A 17662-nucleotide genomic window follows, 5' to 3' on the forward strand; every position below is an offset into this window, starting at 1 on the left:
AAAGGGAACCCTGGTGCACTGTTGGTGGGACTGCAGATTGGTGCAGCCACTATGGAAATCAGTATGGAGGTATCTCAAAAAACTGGAAATGGAACTACCTTATGACCCAGCAATTCCACTCTTGGGTATCTATCCAGAGAAACTCAAGACATTATCCGAAAAAATATATGAATCCCTATGTTCATTGCGGCGCTATTCACAATAGTTAAGACTTGGAAACAACCGAAATGCCCATCGGTAGATGACTGGATTAAGAAACTATGGTACATTTACACAATGGAGTATTACTCAGCTATAAAGAAGAAGGAAATAATACCATTTGCAACAAAATGGATGGAACTAGAGAACATTATCCTAAGTGAAATAAGTCAGTCAGGGAAAGACAAATACCATATGATCTCACTTATTCATGGAATCTAAAAACTGAATAAATGAGCAATGTAAACAGAAATCATCTCAGAGACACAGGAAAAACTGAGGGTTGCTAGTTGGGAGGGGGTGGGGATGAAGGAGAAGGGGAACCGATGAGACAATACAAATTGGTAACTACAATATGGGCTCAGGGATAGAAAAGACAGTCTAGGGAATAGAATCAATAATGTTGTAAATATTTTTTAGGGGGCCAGATGGACTCATGTCTTGTTAGGGAGACCACTTCATAGTTGGTGTAGAGGCCTGACCACCGCAATATATTTCTGAAGCTGATGTTGAATAATAATGTATGTCAACTATAATTATATATACATATAGTCACAGGATGTGGAGTAGAGAGTGGGAATGGAGTCAATGGAATTGTAATAGATAAGTATGATATTGGGGGTGGGAGGGCAGTAGATGGGGGAGGGGGGTTGTTTCTGTGCAAAGGGCGAAAAAGATAACTATCGTATTGTTCTGTACACCTGAAACTAACAATAAAAATTTAAAAAAAGAAAAAGAAAAAGAAAATCCTAACCAATGAAGCATGCACGTGTGTGTGTATGTGGTGTGTGTGTGTGTGCATGTGTATGTGGTGTGTGTGTGTATGTACGTGGTGTGTATGTGGTGTGTGGTGTGTGTGTGTGTGTGTGTGTGTGTGTGTGTGTGTTTAGGTTTTAAGCTACTTATGGACCAGGACTTCCTGGATTGTGTTTTGTAAGCAATGAGGGTCATGCTGCCCTTAGACATCAAATATACATGATTTGCAATTACAGCAACTCTTAAGTTCAATGACCATGCAGCATACACCTTAATAAATGAATAAATACAGCAATATGATTTCCATTCATTCCCAAGCATCATTGGACCATAGTTCCTAACAGCCTATTATATTGTTCTGACCTCACCTTCAGAATGCCAATAAAGAGGATTATAATGTAAGCCATTCTAAATGTCTTTGAAAGAAGGCAGATGAATGTTATGCTGTCATGAATCTGTACCTCTGGGAAGCCTATGCTTACAAAAGCAGTCAGTTAATGCTTTTGCCTTTAGCTGGTACCGCTCTATTGTACCTTCCTTTGCTATCAGCAATAATATTTTCACATTCTCGGAATGAATGACTTGAATGTGAAAAGTTAACAAATAACATTCAAAAAACACTTCAATCTTCAAGCTCTCAACCCATCCAGTTTTGTGATCTTTGGCACCTTTGATTCCATAGAAGACAGAATATCAGGGTGCTTCAGCCACATGTGAGTATATTTCCAGGTGGATGTGTTAATTATTTGCAGGGATGCCTAGCCACTGCTGGGCAGTTACACTCAGCAAGGTGAACAAATGGAAAAACAGGGAGGGGGTGGTCATTCTTCGAGATGTTCACTATTGCTTCTCACCCAGAAGACAGAAGAGCTGAACAGGACTCTGTCCAGTGACATCTCCCTTACTGTTGATGATCCTGGGAATTCTTTCTGAGTGTTTTTTTTTTTTCTCATAAAGAGCTCAAGGCCCCCAGTTTACTTAGCCATAAGCATTACAAAATCTAGAAATGCCAAGCCCTTAAATTAGCAGAGACCAACACTCTGTTGCATAAATTTCTGCAGGCCACACCATGAATGTACGAGTACCTGCTCATATAGAGGTCCCTGTCTGAGTCGCAGTGACCCTTCCCTTCTCGGGACCCATGTGGGTCCCTGGTGACCATAGATGTATGTGTGTGGCTTTCCTTCCAGCCCTGACTAAAATGTTTTGGGAAAGTTGACACCTAATCTAAGTTGGGCCAATGAAGTCATCTTGAAAATTTAAAATTTTCAGCAGATAGATCCCAAGAGAGAAGTTGTTTAACTAATGTGAGTGCTTTCTAGGGAAAGTCAGGTACTTCCTACAGATCAGGTTCCTGGACTGCCTTGATTCCCTCCCTTTCTGAGTTATTATTACTCAGCTCTTCTGGTATCATAACAGGATTTGATACAGGAGAAGTTAACTGGTCCAGGAGATCATAGTTGAAAAAATACCAGGTAATGGGCAAGCCTCTGATGTGATGTGTGGCTTCCAGGGGTAATATCAATTAGATTTTTTATGTCTATTGATTGATGAATGACTTGATCATAACGAATAGCAATGGTAAATTCAGTTATGCTTTCCAAAAGTTGGTTTCTTTTTTATTACTCACAATTGTAGGACCCATAGGCATGAAACATTAGTTATTTATTTTACAGACCATGCTTTGTTAGCTTTGCAAATTGCTTTGTAAAAACTCCAGAGCCTCACAACATGTGAATCAGTGGTTCGGTATAAGTTTTCAGTGCATGTCCTGATTTTAATATGATGTGGTTAACTAACCAGATGACACATGTCTGAAAATGAGGTCAATTAAGTGAAAGATGTTGACCAGCGAGACTCAAATGATACTCTCAAGTATCTCTAAATCTCTTTAATAGCCCCACAAATAATATTTGATTCTAATTTTATGTTTAAATAGTATAATTATTTTAAACTGTAATAAGAAACAAGTACACTGTATTGTATCCTATGTTACATATTAATGCATTTGAGACCACCACAATATTAATTTATACAACAATGTTAATTTATGCAGAGCATGGAGCACTTTTACTTTGAAGCAAGTAAAGCTTCCTTTTAATTCATCACTGAGCACCTACTACTGACCAACCACCTATGCATCTAACTATTTGTAAAAGGTGTCACTGACTATAGATGTGGTTACTTGGCACACAGGTTTTGTTTTTTTGGTGGGTTTTTTTTTTGTCCTGCTAATTCAGGGCAGCCAATGGCTGGTCATGTAAGATTTTAGAAGCAAGTATTCCACTATTTTAGGATTTTCTAAATACTATACAAATAAAATCCAACACAAAAATAATTGGTGCTGAGGGAGATTAAAACCATAATTACCATAATCCCTACTTTCAAATTTGTGTGCTCATTAAAAGAGATGTCAACATTTGAACTTACAGGGCAATTTTATATTAACAAAATGCAGCTTTTACTTATTTCATTTGTATTTTTTATGTCGAGGTTTTCACATTCCATTTTATTAATGATTGAAAGCCACCACTGTAGCAACATTTTTCAACCTTGGCGTTACTGACATTTTGGAACAGGTAATTCTTTATTGCTAGTGGCTGTCCTGGGCACTGTAGGATATTAAGCAGCATCCCTGGCCTCTGCCCACTAGGTGCAAGTATCAAGCCTGCACCACCAGCCCAACCATCAGAAATATCTCCAGATATTGCCAAGTGTCTCGTGGGGAAAAATTATCCATGGCTGAGAAGCATTGGCTAAGTCATGGGATCATAGGGCTGCCCACACTGTAGTAATTTCTAGAGAATGTTCGCATCTTCACAATTTTTTAAATTCATAAGCAGCTATTAAATCAATAATACAGTAAACTAAATAGATAATTTTTAAAGCATTATAAAATATTTATTGTGTTTTCGCATTAAGGGTGTTTGAAACACAATGCAGGCCATAAATATAATGCTGTGAAATTGTGTTTTCAGATAACAAAAGATATTCATGATTTATTGGAAGTGAGAAAAACTAATCAATTCATATGATTATGGAAGCAGGAAGCAAGAAGGAAATTAGTTTAAAAATCTTCTTATGTGCTAAATTCTGGATATAATCAGCCTTCAAATTTTTTTGTAAAACTTTTTGAAGAAATTTTTTAAAAATTGAGTTTCAAATTTTTTGCTCTTACCTAATGCTCAAATAAATCTGATTAATTGACCAACATCCTGTCTAAGAATGTCTTCACAGGGAATGTCCCAATGTTTACCCAGTGAACTTTCAAAAGGAAAGCCAAAGAGAAACTGGAAAGGGCTAGGTTTTTTCCTAATAATGTTTTTAAGGAGAAGGTGCGTATTAGGTTAACACAAATGACCAAAACAATATCTTGCCTTAGCAGCCTCAAAAAAACATATGAAAAGTACTTTGTCAAATTTAGATACATTGTTGGTGGGAATGCAAACTGGCACAGCCTCTCTAGAAGGACAATGTAGTAAAATTGAAAATGCATGTAACTTTTTATCTAGAAATAGCCAACAGATATAGTCAGACAAAGTAGAGCTTACCAGCATACTCAGAGCATCTTCATTTGTAAAAGTTAAAGACAAGAAATAATGTAAACGCCCACCAAAGGGTGATTGGGGAAATAAATTATGGTATTTCCATCAACTGAACACGTTGTAGTAAAATTTTTTTAAGACAGCTTATTATTCACTGATATAAAACCAAATCCAAGATGCGTTGTTAACGAAAACCAACAGGTTCAGAACAGGGGGCGAGGTAGACTATTGTCTAAGAGGTTTCCCCCTAAGAAGACATAGCTGTGCATCTATTTGCATGCAGAGTATTTATGGAAATTTTCCAGTGGTGTAGCTCCTGAGCATTAAGATAGAAAAAAAACATTATTAAATTTGAATCTTTTGAATTCTTAAAATTATGATTGTACATTACTTTATGAAAAAGAACCTTTTTTTTAAAGAAAAGTGGATAGAGTGGATAGCCATAAGGATTTAAGTTACCCCGGACTCTATAGTCCAGAAAACTAACCCAGAAAACTAGCCCAAGCAAGAAAAAATGGAGAGATAATGGAAACCAAGGTAGGATATCTAGAGTCAATGTCCTGGGGTTTGCGTAAACACATAAGCTCAACTAGAACTGGTAAATATGGTGTGAACACCAATCCCAGGAGAGTATTGTATGCTTCCTGCTGAGTATAGGTAGACCAAGGTCTCAGAGATGAATCTGACAAACCTCTCTCATAATGGGGAATGTGAGGCTCCAAGATTTATAGAGGATGGATTTTGTTGTTTGTTGTTGTTGTTGTTGTTTTATTATTAGGTTGTAGCACGAGAGGAAGGTAGGCTTTAATGCATAACGTAGATGTCCTATTCATAAGGCAGGACTTGCTGCAGATATTGGAAGAGACAATGCTAGGATGCTAGTAAATATAGGAAGAACCATGGAATAATAATAGCTATAGGAATGACCATTGTTTGTGGAGCGTACAACTCTTTTAATTCTCACTGCCATCCAATTCAGTAGATATTTTGAGTGGTAAGGGGGACTGATGCTCATGGAGATAAATTAACTAGCTCAAGCTCATACCACCAGTGAGCAGCAAAGAAAGACTCAAGTTTGATGTGCCTGCCTTTAACATTGTTAATCACAAAATTTTTATGCCAATTGGTAGACATGATTCAGGGCTGGGAAGCCTGGAAATGAAAGTCATCATCCTTATGATGCTATCTTTTTTCTCTTTCATCCTGACAGAATTACAACCACAGCTGCATGTATGATGGACCTACGAAGATATCCCCTGGATGAACAAAACTGCACTCTGGAGATTGAAAGTTGTGAGTTACTTGGTCGGGAAATGAAAAAGAGGGATGTTTGCTTGACCCAATTAAATTCAACTTTGGACTGAGTAATTGGTGCTAGGGTATTTTCAACTCTACTACACTGCCAATTTTTCAAGGGGTTGACAGTCTAATGACATTTTCTTTTATATCAGTGGCTCAAGGGTCATTTCAGTGCAGTTATCATTTTGAACCATTAGAGAAAGTCTACTTAGTTTAGCTGGACAATTTGTAAATCCATGCTTTCTCTTTCTTGGAGTGGAGTTTCTCCCAAGGCTTTCCCATACCCAAGCTACATTAATAAGAGAGGAAAAATATTTTGATACGTAAAGATTTTGTGAGATTGTTTATGGTTCTATAGTCTGTCTACCTAAAGGATTGTAAACTGTTGTCTTTTAGAAAAACACTTCGGTAGAGTCTTGTGTGCATGTGTCGTCCTGCATGGGAAGAACGAGATGATAAATGGTATTATGAGGCTTGTGCTTTGGGCCAAAGACTTGATGCATTTCGGCTCTAGTGACTGATTTTGGTTTGTCCTCTTGGGCTGTTTGTTTTTCATTGATTACTTTCTTAACAATTTGAATATTTTAGTCACTAGGGTTTAATCTGATTGACTATGTTTGTTTCATTGTTTCTTAGCCATCAACAAGCAGGCATGTGAGCCCATTTACTATGAATACCAGGCCTAGGCCATTTCCTGGTTTTCCAGGGGCACAGAAAGGTACAGTAGCTAATTCAGAGCATTACCATACCACTTAATGGATTAGGAGAAATAGACAGATATTTATATAGATCAAAATACTTTCTAGTTATAAACATCAAAGCAGTAGAGGAAAATGGGAAAATTCTGGGTGACCTCATAGCATTATTAAAGAACAAATGAGGCCGGCCAAATGGCGCATTGGTTAAGAGCTGGCTTAGAACACCAGAGGGCCCCAGTTCGGATCCCACATATGAGGGCCAGTGACACTGCCCTCCACAGCTAAGATGCTGAACAACAGCTCAACCTGGAGCTGAGCTGCTGTGATTCGCCAGTGCTGGCATAAACTGCAGCTCCTGCTGCAGTGGGTTGCCATTGGCTACCGTGTGTAGCCAGCAGCTGTAGTGAGCGGCCGTCCAGAAACCAGCGACTGATCTGCCTTGCCCAGGAAGAGCGCAGTGATGGTGCCAACTTGGGCCAGTGAAGCAACGGTCTCCACAACTAGACTGAAGAACAAAAGGACAGCAACTTGTCTGTTCCCCTTCCCCCAAATCCCCAGCGCTGTTCCCATCCCCCAATTCCCCAATAAAAATCTTTAAAAAAAAAAAAGAATAAATATATTCCTGATTGTCTGATGGTTAAGTAATTACATTAATTTTTTAGTTTTAGTGAATACAGAGATAAAACAGATAAAGATGCTTATGTAGATATAGATGTAGATTCAGACATAGACGTTAATCTACTACCACGAGAACATGGAATGGACAAAAACATTCATGAGCTATTCTTTAATTAACATTATAATTTTAAAATGCATTTTATAAATAAGTTGGTTGGCAGATGTTAATATGTGAAAGTATTGATGGTGACTTTTGGTTTAAATGACAAACAAAATCAAAAGGTGGAAATGAAATATGAACTCAATCATTTATTAATGGCTAGAGATATGTGTTAAATAAGGCAGAGCTTTCGCTGAGCAAGTAAACCATTAGCTTTTGGAACTGACGTGGAAAGAGAAGGATAAGCTATGGCTTGCTTCATACGGGTTGCCTTTTACACTTGACATCTCCTCCACTGATTGTGATTTTTAACCTTTGCTTCTTCTGGACAGCGTTAGGATATGACATCCTCTTGAAATTACAAGATCTTATAATTTACATCATTCACTTAAAGAAGTCATGAATTTTGACAAGTATTTAAATAGATTTTGTGTTGTAAATGGCCAGGTGCTAAAATTATCAGTATTTATTTTCTCCCCAAATGCATATTTTATTTTACAATATATATCGAGTTTTCCTGTTATTATAAGTTTATATTTTTTCTTTAATTAGGCAAATTACTTTATTCATATTTAGAAAACAGATAACTTTTAGGTCCATTTATCATATCATATAATGACCAGAAGTATAAATGAGGAAGAAATAAAACATAACTTTTGTAGGGCAGGAAAGGGAGAAGTACAAACAGCCAGATAGTCCAAAGTTATAAAATATAGTGTCAGGCCATAGGTAGTAACCCAGGCATATGATACTCATTGAAGTAATGCAGTGAGACGTAGTCAGCTGTCTGGACAGATGGATGAGGCATAGTAACTGGGACCCTGAAGTAAGCTAATATGTAGGAATGCAGGCAGATGGTGGTGATCATTAAAGTGATCCAACAGCAGGTCACAGAACTCTAGTCCCTACGGATCTTTACCTAAAGCAAAGCAGAAACTCAGGTCTGTGAGAATTCATGTAATGAGGACTCTATAAAAGCAGAAACTTGGGAGAAAGGGGAAAAATTAATACAGAACTGCCTTCTATTTGCCAGACCAAAGCTAGGCATTAGTATAACACCTCCTTAACATAAGTATTTCTGACAACATTTGAGAGATGAAGTACCTGAAGCTCAGGGAAGTAAAATAACTTACTAGGGCCACAGGGCAAGGATAGTGGTGAACTAGGGATTCAAACCCAGGCAATCTAACTATCCTAGAATCCTGCAATCAACAGGTGAGCAGGGAGTAGAACAATGATTAGAAATACAGCACCAACTGGAGCTGCTCTCAGCTAGGTGGAGGATGCTTAACCAGCCAAAGACTGGTCGGTGTTTCCTAAAATTATCCCTAATAAAGGTTATAATTAGACCCCAGAAGCTGAAGCAGAATTTTGCTTTTAGATCAAAGGTCAAACGATTGCAACTGCAGAGAGAGGGTAGTCTTGTGGATGCAGGAAACCAAAGTAGTCCTTGATTCCATTAATGCTAATCTAAAAAAAAAAAAAGTAAAATCCTCAAAGGACAATATTTCTTAGCTTTAATAATTTACTGAAAATGTATCCCTTCTTAGCAATAGCTAAACCAATGTAAAGAGATTTTAAATATTAAGAGTAATAATTTCTAGCAATGAAGTAGCATATAGCAATAATATGGAGTTTAAATGAGCTTTGCTTTTTCTTGCCTAAGTTCGTAATTGATACGTTGCAAACAAAGTATTAATAAATACTGAACCTGTTATTTATCTTTTTTTAACTCTTCATGAAGAAACATGTGTTGCATTATTTGCTGAAACAGCTCTCCCTGAATTGACAAATTTATGACAACTATAACGAAGCTTTAAAGTGATTACAAATGAGAGGCTCTAGTGACAGCTGGGAAATAAAAATGATGAAGTAGACTTTCTGACAATGTAAATTTGAACCCATCATACTTTTATGACCAACAGAGTAGAAACTTTACCTACCTTACAAAATGTACTATAGTTTGTATTCTCTTCCCTCACAATCCTAAGAATGTGAAAATATTTTGCTTGGTTACATCCTTTGAGACAATTAAAGGTGTTTCGCTTTTCTTTAATGACATTTAATCAAGTAAAATTGGAAAGGTCATAAAACTTTGTTAAATTGAAATTTCAGTTAAACTTGGGGCAGATGAATAGTTTCACAGCCCTGGGATGCTATAAAAAGCATTAATGGCATATAGCAAAATCTATCAAGGAATTCAGTATTAAGATGGTTTGGAATTTGATATCAGTAAAGCTATCATGTGAAGGTTTGATAGCCACACGCCTTGTGGAGATACAGAAAGGGCTTTGGATAACCATCATGGAGGATTTGGGTGCCTTTTCCCATTCTTTGTAGCAACAATTGAGGAAAATCTCAACCCTAATCTCACCCTCTCAGTATCAGAAGATAGGGTCACTTCGCACTGTACTCCAAACAGGTAGAAGCCATTTCAGGCCTGAAGTCTCTAGTGGGCCTATCCATTTTCTTCTAAACTTCCTTGTCATCTTCACTATTCTATGCTAGCCCCCTGTATTTCAGAGGAAGTGGTACCCCCTATTTCTTTTATCGCCTGACCCTGGCCCATATGTTGAGGATTTCATCTTTCTTCCTCCTCTGAGAATTGATTTTCTCAAGTTCACACCCACCTCCACCCCAATCTCTTACATCTTCGTTCTCACCCTCTCTGCTACCTCTTTATTCACAGCCTAAAATCAAGCTGAAAACCCTTCTCATCGCATAACACCTCTATTCTACTCCCGTTATCTTCCCTTAAGTTTTTCCTAATCTCCCTACTTTCTTTTGCTCCAGGCTACTTGAAAGAACCATCTATATCTGTAGTCTAATGCCTCAACTTCCTCTCATCTCACTGTAATCTGGAACTTCCATACCCATCTCCCACCTCCATTGACACTGTTCTCAGAAAGATCACAAAGGATCTCTCTTTAGTCCAATGATCCCCAAATGTATATCTCCAGCTCAGATCTCTTTAAAGCCCCAGATTGACGTATACAGATCTCCTCTTGGCATATCTATTTTTATGTTTCAAAGGCATCTTAACCCTAATTTGCTCAAAACCTAACTATCGATTTTTTCCTCCCAAATGAGTTTCCCTTCCAGTCTCCTTAATCTTACTATCCAACTAGATTCCTAAGGTTAATTGCTAACATGTCCCTCACTCTCCTCCCATCCAATCTGTTGTCAAGTACCATTCACTTCTCTCCAGTCTTACTGCCACCAAACCACCATTACTTCTTACTGAATTATTGCAGCAGTCTTTTTATTGGTCTTCTTGATTTCACTCTTGACTGCCTTCAACCCATTTTCTATCCAGGCACCAGAGTGATCTTTGCAAGATATGAATGGGGTTGTATTACTTCTACACTTAAAAATATTCAAAGATTTCCCATTGCACAAAAAAAGCCTCTCCACACTTCTTAATTTGACTTTCAACCTCCTGTGTGACCTTCATCCTTCTATATCTTCATTCTCGGCAGTAGCCATCTTTCCCTTGCTAACTACACTGAACTCCAGCACCACGGATTCTGTTTCTTGTAGATCAATCTTTCTTTCATCTCATTATCCTCACAATCTATGATGCTTTTAACCATCATGGTTTCTTGGCTTTCCTCTTCTCATTCTTCAGTTCTGACATAAGATAACACCTGCAATAAGAGGCTTTCCTGAGAATCCAATCGAAATTAAGAACCCATAGTTTTCCTCTTTCCAAATTCTGTTAGTTTCCCATGCAGTATTTAATAGTATTTGTATGCTTCTGTGTTTATTGTTCCTTCTCTCTGTGAATTACAAACCCGTGAAGGAAAGGATCATTGTTTTGTTCACAGCACAGTAATTAAAACCTAGTCTAAAACTTAACAATAAATATTTGTGGAGTAAATATATGCTAAATTTCTTGGCTCCAAACTTCAAGTCTTTTATATTTTAGAAGACAGAAGTCTGGTTTTATTTAAGGGAGGTTTTTTTCACTCGCAATAAAATATTCTTTCATTTGTACAATTTTATATTCATGCTTTAAGATTATCTCAGAAATTTAAGATTGTAAATGTGTCAATCAAGAGTCAGATAGGGGAAAACCTAACATTTTAATTACCTAGACATGTTAATAAGCTGGTAAATGTGATGAGTCACTATAAATTGTTTTCGCTTCATTTGAATATTAACTGTGTATATCTCTCCTACCTGAACCACAGACAGTTTACCAAACAAAGTTAACGTTTAGTGATAACTGGTTATTTATATATTTGTTTCTTGTTTTCCTGTTTTTGTTTGTTTGTTTGTTTGTTTGTTTGTTTGTTTGTTTGTTTTTTAAGATTTGGAAACTTTGAATGTAGACATGGTCTTAATGTATTCAATTCAGTGAACCATCCACTCAGTCTATCTCTTAGACTCAGAATATTGTCATTGTGTTGATTTAAATTTCTTCGTAGTCACAAGTACACAGAATGTCAAGCCATAGTCATGTTTGACTATTTCCAAAATAAAATTGTTTCCTTGTTTCACAAAAATAAGTACTAATAAAAATGTGTCTACCTAAATAAAATGGTATAACTTAAATATGGAAAATTCCCTGAGAAAATGTGAGGTTAGAAAAGTTGAATGCTAAATTTTATTTATACAATGTGTTACATTAACACCTGGAAATTAAATAAATATAGTGTCCAGACATGAGACAGGAGCAGTTCTACAAAAGTCTGCCCTTATAAAGTCACACGTGGAGAATTGTGTCCAGTTCTTAAATGCAATGTTAAGATAATTTCCTTCAGAAGAGGCTACCAAGAAATCTGAGAAGAAAATTTTGGAGAGTCATAACAGCTATTGCTGAATGCTTTAAATGTTATCATATAGAAGAAAAACCTTATGTTTGATGTTGCCCGGTGTATTAGTCAGGATTCTCCAGAGATAAACAATCAGTAAGGCGTATATTGACAGAAAGAGATTTTTATAAGGAATTGGCTCATAAATCCCAACATCGGCAGGTTGAGTTGGCAAACTGGAGAGCTGATGGTCTAGTTCCCATCCTCAGGCCAGCAGGCTCCAGACCCAGGAAGAGCCAATGTTTCAATTGGAGTATGAAAGCAAAAAAAAAAAAGCTGATTGTCCCAGTTCAGAGATAGGCAGGAGGAATTCTCTTTTCTGAGGAGGGTCAGTCTCTGGGTTTTATTCAGGCCTTCAACTGATTAGATGAAGCCCATCCACACTGGGGAGGGCAATCTATTTACTCAGTCTACTACTAGTATTAGTTAAATGCTGATCTCATCTAAAAACACCCTCAGAGGAGCAGGAAGAATGTTTGACCAAATATCTGGGCACTTTGTGGCCCAAATTGACACATAAAATTAACCCACTCAATGCTAGTTTTCAATCCATTCAATTCAATTCATCTAGCATTTCTTAAGTGCTGACCACGGCATGTGCTCTGTGTACTAAGCGCTGGTGAAACAGCAGCAACTGAGCAGACAGGTGGGCAGAAGTTGCAGGAAGGTGGATGTAGGATTTAAGAAAAATACTTTCCAATGAGCCAAGATGCCCATTCATGAAATCAGTACCTGCTCAAGCCTTCCCCTCCCATAAGGACACTTCAATCAACTGGAAATGGCCACCTACCAACATTAATGTAGAAGACAGTCCTCATCGACATGCCATAATTATATAACCTTAAAGGTTTCTTTCAGCCCTAAAATCTAGAACTCTTGGAGTTTATTCAATTTAGTTACATTGCCAGCAAGTTACTTTATGTGCTTGCCTAAAATATTGGTTCTGAAGTGATCCTGATTTATAAAGGACATTAGAATATAGGAAAAAATGTTATGAATACATGAACATATAAATACACATGAGAAAAATATGAAATATAGGACAATTACCAGCAAAGCCTTTGAATCATTCTTACTTTATTGCTGCCTGCCAAATCATTAATTCTCATCTGAAATGACTTAAAAATAGCATCTACAACATGCGGCACACTTTCTATTCATGGATGCTAAACACCAAAAATAACAGAAGTAAATTGAACTTCATGAATGATTCATGGCTTCCCTTGCTTTATGTCCCCATTGTCAAGGAAATTAGCAGCATTGGATATCTCCTTAGATAAATTTGATTTTGCCATATTCAGTAGACTACTTAATGAAAATGAATATTTCACATTTATGTTCATAGAAATGTTAATGAATTTTAGTGCCTGTAGCTTTTTTGATGAGCAGAAGTGTCTGTGTAGGAAAGAAGGAAATATTTTCTGAATTAATTTATTCCTTTTTCCAGACTGCCTCTTTGAAACTGGAAAAAAAAACAAAGAAAAAAAAACACTTTTTCTGAAAAGTCTCTTGATCTTTTAAGTTATAAAATAAAGCCAGTGTAAAAATGGAGTTCCTTTTATGAAACTTAGTTTTGCAATCAGCTTGACTAGAAAGTCAGCCTTATAGCACTACACTTCAGCCCTGTGAACAGTTTCAGTTTATTTCTCATGCATGGATAAGTGGCTGTGTAGATTGATGAGATTATCTCTGATTTGCAGATTTACATTTCTGGAAGTTTCTTCTGTCCTTGGTGCTCTGACAGATGACCATTTTGCTGCTAGCTATCTAAAAGGAAGTCAAAATAAAACTTATTATTTTGCTTAAATGTTTTAGATAGTAATCTAACACTTACAGACACATTTTGATCTTCTAGAACTGGACACTCACTAAACTAGGGCTTCGGTTCTTTTGGGATCCAAAGTTGATAATATTGGTAGCTAATATTTATTGATTATAATTACGAGCCAGGCACATAACAAAAGTTTCCCACTGAATCTTCACCAAAACTCTATTGTTCTACCCCCTTTTACAGAGGAAGAAATCAAAGCATCAAGGTAGTCACTGCCTCAAGTCACAAAACTGTAGTCGTGCAAATGAGATTTGAACTCAAGCAATCTGATTTGAAAGTGTAAGATTTAGCCCATGTGTTACAGACTTTTAAGAAAACGCCTTCTTCATACTGTCCTCATAAAACTCTTCTTTCTAGCTTCCCCACTGTGTGTGAGTTGATTATTAGTCATGCTCTATCGGGATGCAAAGCAGACACACCGGAGAACAAAGCACGTTTTAATTGGTCTTTCTCCTCTCTACTGAATCTGTCTCAATTCAGTTCCTATGTGGGCATTTAGTTTCTGACATTCTTGCCAACTAAACCGGACATTGATATAATTTAAGAATAGCAATTATTTTACCAGGTCACTTCTATAATTGTATCAGATCACACAATGGTCAAAAATCCTCTCTTGTAAATGGCTATAGATACTATACTTCCCACATCATGTTAGTAGAGTGTTAGACTTGACTGTCTGCAACAGTGTCATAGTTTCAAAGTCCACTCATTACTCAGAATTGTGCTGCATGAGCATCTATAATCTTGGAAATGGACATATTCCCTTGAGAGGTCTTGAGTTGGATTGTTCTGTGAATCACATCCATATAGGAACCATGTGACAATATATATAATTTAGTTTTCATTTAGGTGGCAATTTTTACATTTAAATTGGTTTATTCTTATCTTTAAGATCAAAGATTTTTAAAGGGAGCTTTTAAAAAATATTGATACCATGACCCCACCCCAGACCAATAATAGAATTTATGGGAAGTGGGCCCTTGCACAAGCATTGTTTTAAGCTCCCCAGGTGTTTCAACATGCAGCCAAGTTTGACAGGCACTGTTTTAAAGCTGCCATGCTTTGGATTTTTGCTCCTTTTTCTAATAGACTGGGTTCTCTAAATGAAAAACAGAAATAAGAGAAGGAAGTACATCAAAGAACAGCAAAGAGCATGATTTTCAAAGAAAGAAATCATTTAAATGATCAAAAAAATTTAAACTATTCTTTCTTTTATGCCTCTGGCAGAAGGCTCCATTTTTTTTTTCTTTAAAAGTGCATGCCTTGCAATAAACAGGTAGACCAGTAAATCCTGCCTTTCTTTGGAATTAAGCATGTCAAGCAGATATTTAAATCCATGTAATAGTAAATCAAGTTGTTACAAAATGCTACTCTATTTTAAAAGCCCCAATATAAACACCACATATTAATAAAATGCAATCAATGGATGAAACATTAATTTGGCAAATGATGCTGTCTGTGGTAAGTGGAGTTATCTACCTGGGTATGGGCTTTAGCTGCTTTAGTAACATTCTCCATCATCATGTTAAGAAAAGAAAAAAGCTAGTTAAAAACTACACTTGAATGGATGCACAGCAACAGACTTTCCAGGAATAGTTTATCAAGCTAAAATCAAGCAGTTATTTGTTTCAACCATAAAAAATATCATACTAATTTCTAGATTCATCTTCATCTTTTCACACCCTGTCTCGTAGGAACTGACTGTACTCACTGGATTGTGTGAAAGGGCAGATTTGTCACAGAGCTCCCACTAGATGAATGCATTGATTCCACGTAGATTGTATTCTCAGTACTTGGGTCCTGTAGACCTACAATTCAGACAAAAAAAAAGTCACTCAACAGAGCTGACTTTTACCTTAGAAACTGTCAGAGTGGATGGAAACATATCAATTGTCTGATATGCTCCCTGCGGTCCTTGTCAAATGTTCATATGCTTAAGGGGATCTTGTTAAAATGCATTCCGGTTTAATGAGCTTGGGCTGGGGACTGAGAGAGTCTTCATTTCTAGCATATTACCTGCCGATACCTATGCTATTTGTCCATGAACCACACTGAGTATAAGAATCCGGAGTAAGAAAACAAACAAAACAAAACCACACTCCTCAATCTACTTTCCCAGCCTGTTAGCTTCCTACTGAGACTTAAATAATTAGCTAAAAGCCTTTGTCACACTGATTGCTCAGCTGTTGATTCAAGACAGTTTTGAGTTTTAAATTAACTGAGGCAGAAAAGTCATTTTCAGGTGACCTGAATAACTCCCAAACACTGGAATCTGAGCAGCTTAGATTCTGTTAAACACCCTGGGTGTGGAACATCTGTGGCTTACTATTTTATATGTGGGAGATTCCAGATGTAGTATGTCATTAGTATTTTGAAGTACACATTAAAAATAATGCTTTGGTGAATATTCTGTATGTAGAGGGGATTTCATTTTAATAAAGGAAAAAATAATGAAAAAAATCTAATGATTTTACTTGACTCTATGTCCACTAACTAGAGATTTTTAGCAGAAGGAGCATATTGTTATACTTCAGCTATCTAGACACTTGGGATTTAATGAGTCATTCTGAACAACCCGAGTTTGCCAGAACTATTTTTATGTGAACCTTTATCAATAGAGAGTTCTAAAAATCATGTATTCTTTTTTGATGATTCAGGATCATAACTGGGAGCATTTTTCATAATGTGCTGAAGCTCTAGCTTCATCCAAAGCAAAGGCAGTGTAACGGATTTGCACTCTGATCCTCATGGGGACCTTAGGACCTGCTTTTTTGTGAGTGTCTTCTTGGGAAGAATGGCGAAGGCTTTTTTTCTACATTATTAATGTGTCAACAAGAAAAATGTCCATCTCTAGTCAATTAGGCATATTTTTACAACTCAAGACAAAGGTGTTCTCATGGCATAATTCTCCTTTTAAGTAATCTAGTCTCTTCTTTAAGGATCAGTAATAGCTCATTCATAAATCGTTAGCTTCAAGGTCTCAGCCATTGCCCAGATCCTCAGTGTTCTGCTCCCCATCCTCTTCTCCATCCTGACTGTCATGGTGATGGGTTCACAAGTCACCTGCTTTCACTGCTTTTCACAGTACCCAGTTCCTGAGTTATTAGGGTTTTTGACATATTTTGCCCTAGTCTTAATGTTTTCTACATATAATACTCTATTCTTAATGTTGCTGCCATTATTTTATCTCTCCTTCTTAAAATCTGTATGTGCTACCTATGCCAAAACAGTACCTTGTTCTTATAGAGGAAAGATATTTTATGTAATATATGCCATCTAATATTAGATTGGGGGTATTAGGAAGTGTCTCTTCCAAGAAATGCAAAATGTTATTCTCCCTATTATCCTCCTGATTATTTACTTCAGACTTTTAACTTAGCAACATAATCAAAAGTTCAAACCTGACTTGGCTAAATGTTCACAGTTTCATGACCAGTCTGTACAGTTATAATAAAACTAAATTTTCTCCCTATTTTGCATGAAATTTAAGAAGTATCTTTCTGTTGTGTGATTCCCAGTCATAGTTTCTCTTTTTAAAGTTTTACTTTGAAGAGAATTTCATGCATAAACAATATTAAAAAATATATCTTTTGTTCCATTTGGGGCTGAATAATAATAACAACAATAATAATAATTGAATGGTGGTGATTAGTGTGTTAGGATATAATTAATAAAGCTAAAGCCAAAACATGCTGAGATAGAATGTCTCAGATATTATGTTCACTGGTCAAAATTTAAAC

The 17662-nt window shown here is 36.6% G+C and overlaps 1 protein-coding gene across 5 annotated transcripts in view; it reads left to right on the forward strand.

Moving 5' to 3' along the window:
- The window catches only part of GABRB1 (gamma-aminobutyric acid type A receptor subunit beta1), a 432747-nt gene that overhangs the window by 327394 nt on the left and 87691 nt on the right, over window positions 1–17662 (forward strand). For all 5 annotated transcript variants that reach the window (XR_002126571.1, XM_019665772.1, XM_019665771.1 and 2 more), the window contains one exon: window positions 5710–5792. Coding sequence is in view for 4 of the 5 variants with exons in the window: in XM_019665772.1 (XP_019521317.1) it covers window positions 5710–5792 (83 nt within the window). In the remaining variant the exon portion in view is untranslated. The remainder of the gene's footprint in view (window positions 1–5709; window positions 5793–17662) is intronic.

This window comes from Hipposideros armiger, unplaced genomic scaffold, assembly GCF_001890085.2.
Source record: "Hipposideros armiger isolate ML-2016 unplaced genomic scaffold, ASM189008v1 scaffold_452, whole genome shotgun sequence".
NCBI lineage: Eukaryota > Metazoa > Chordata > Mammalia > Chiroptera > Hipposideridae > Hipposideros > Hipposideros armiger.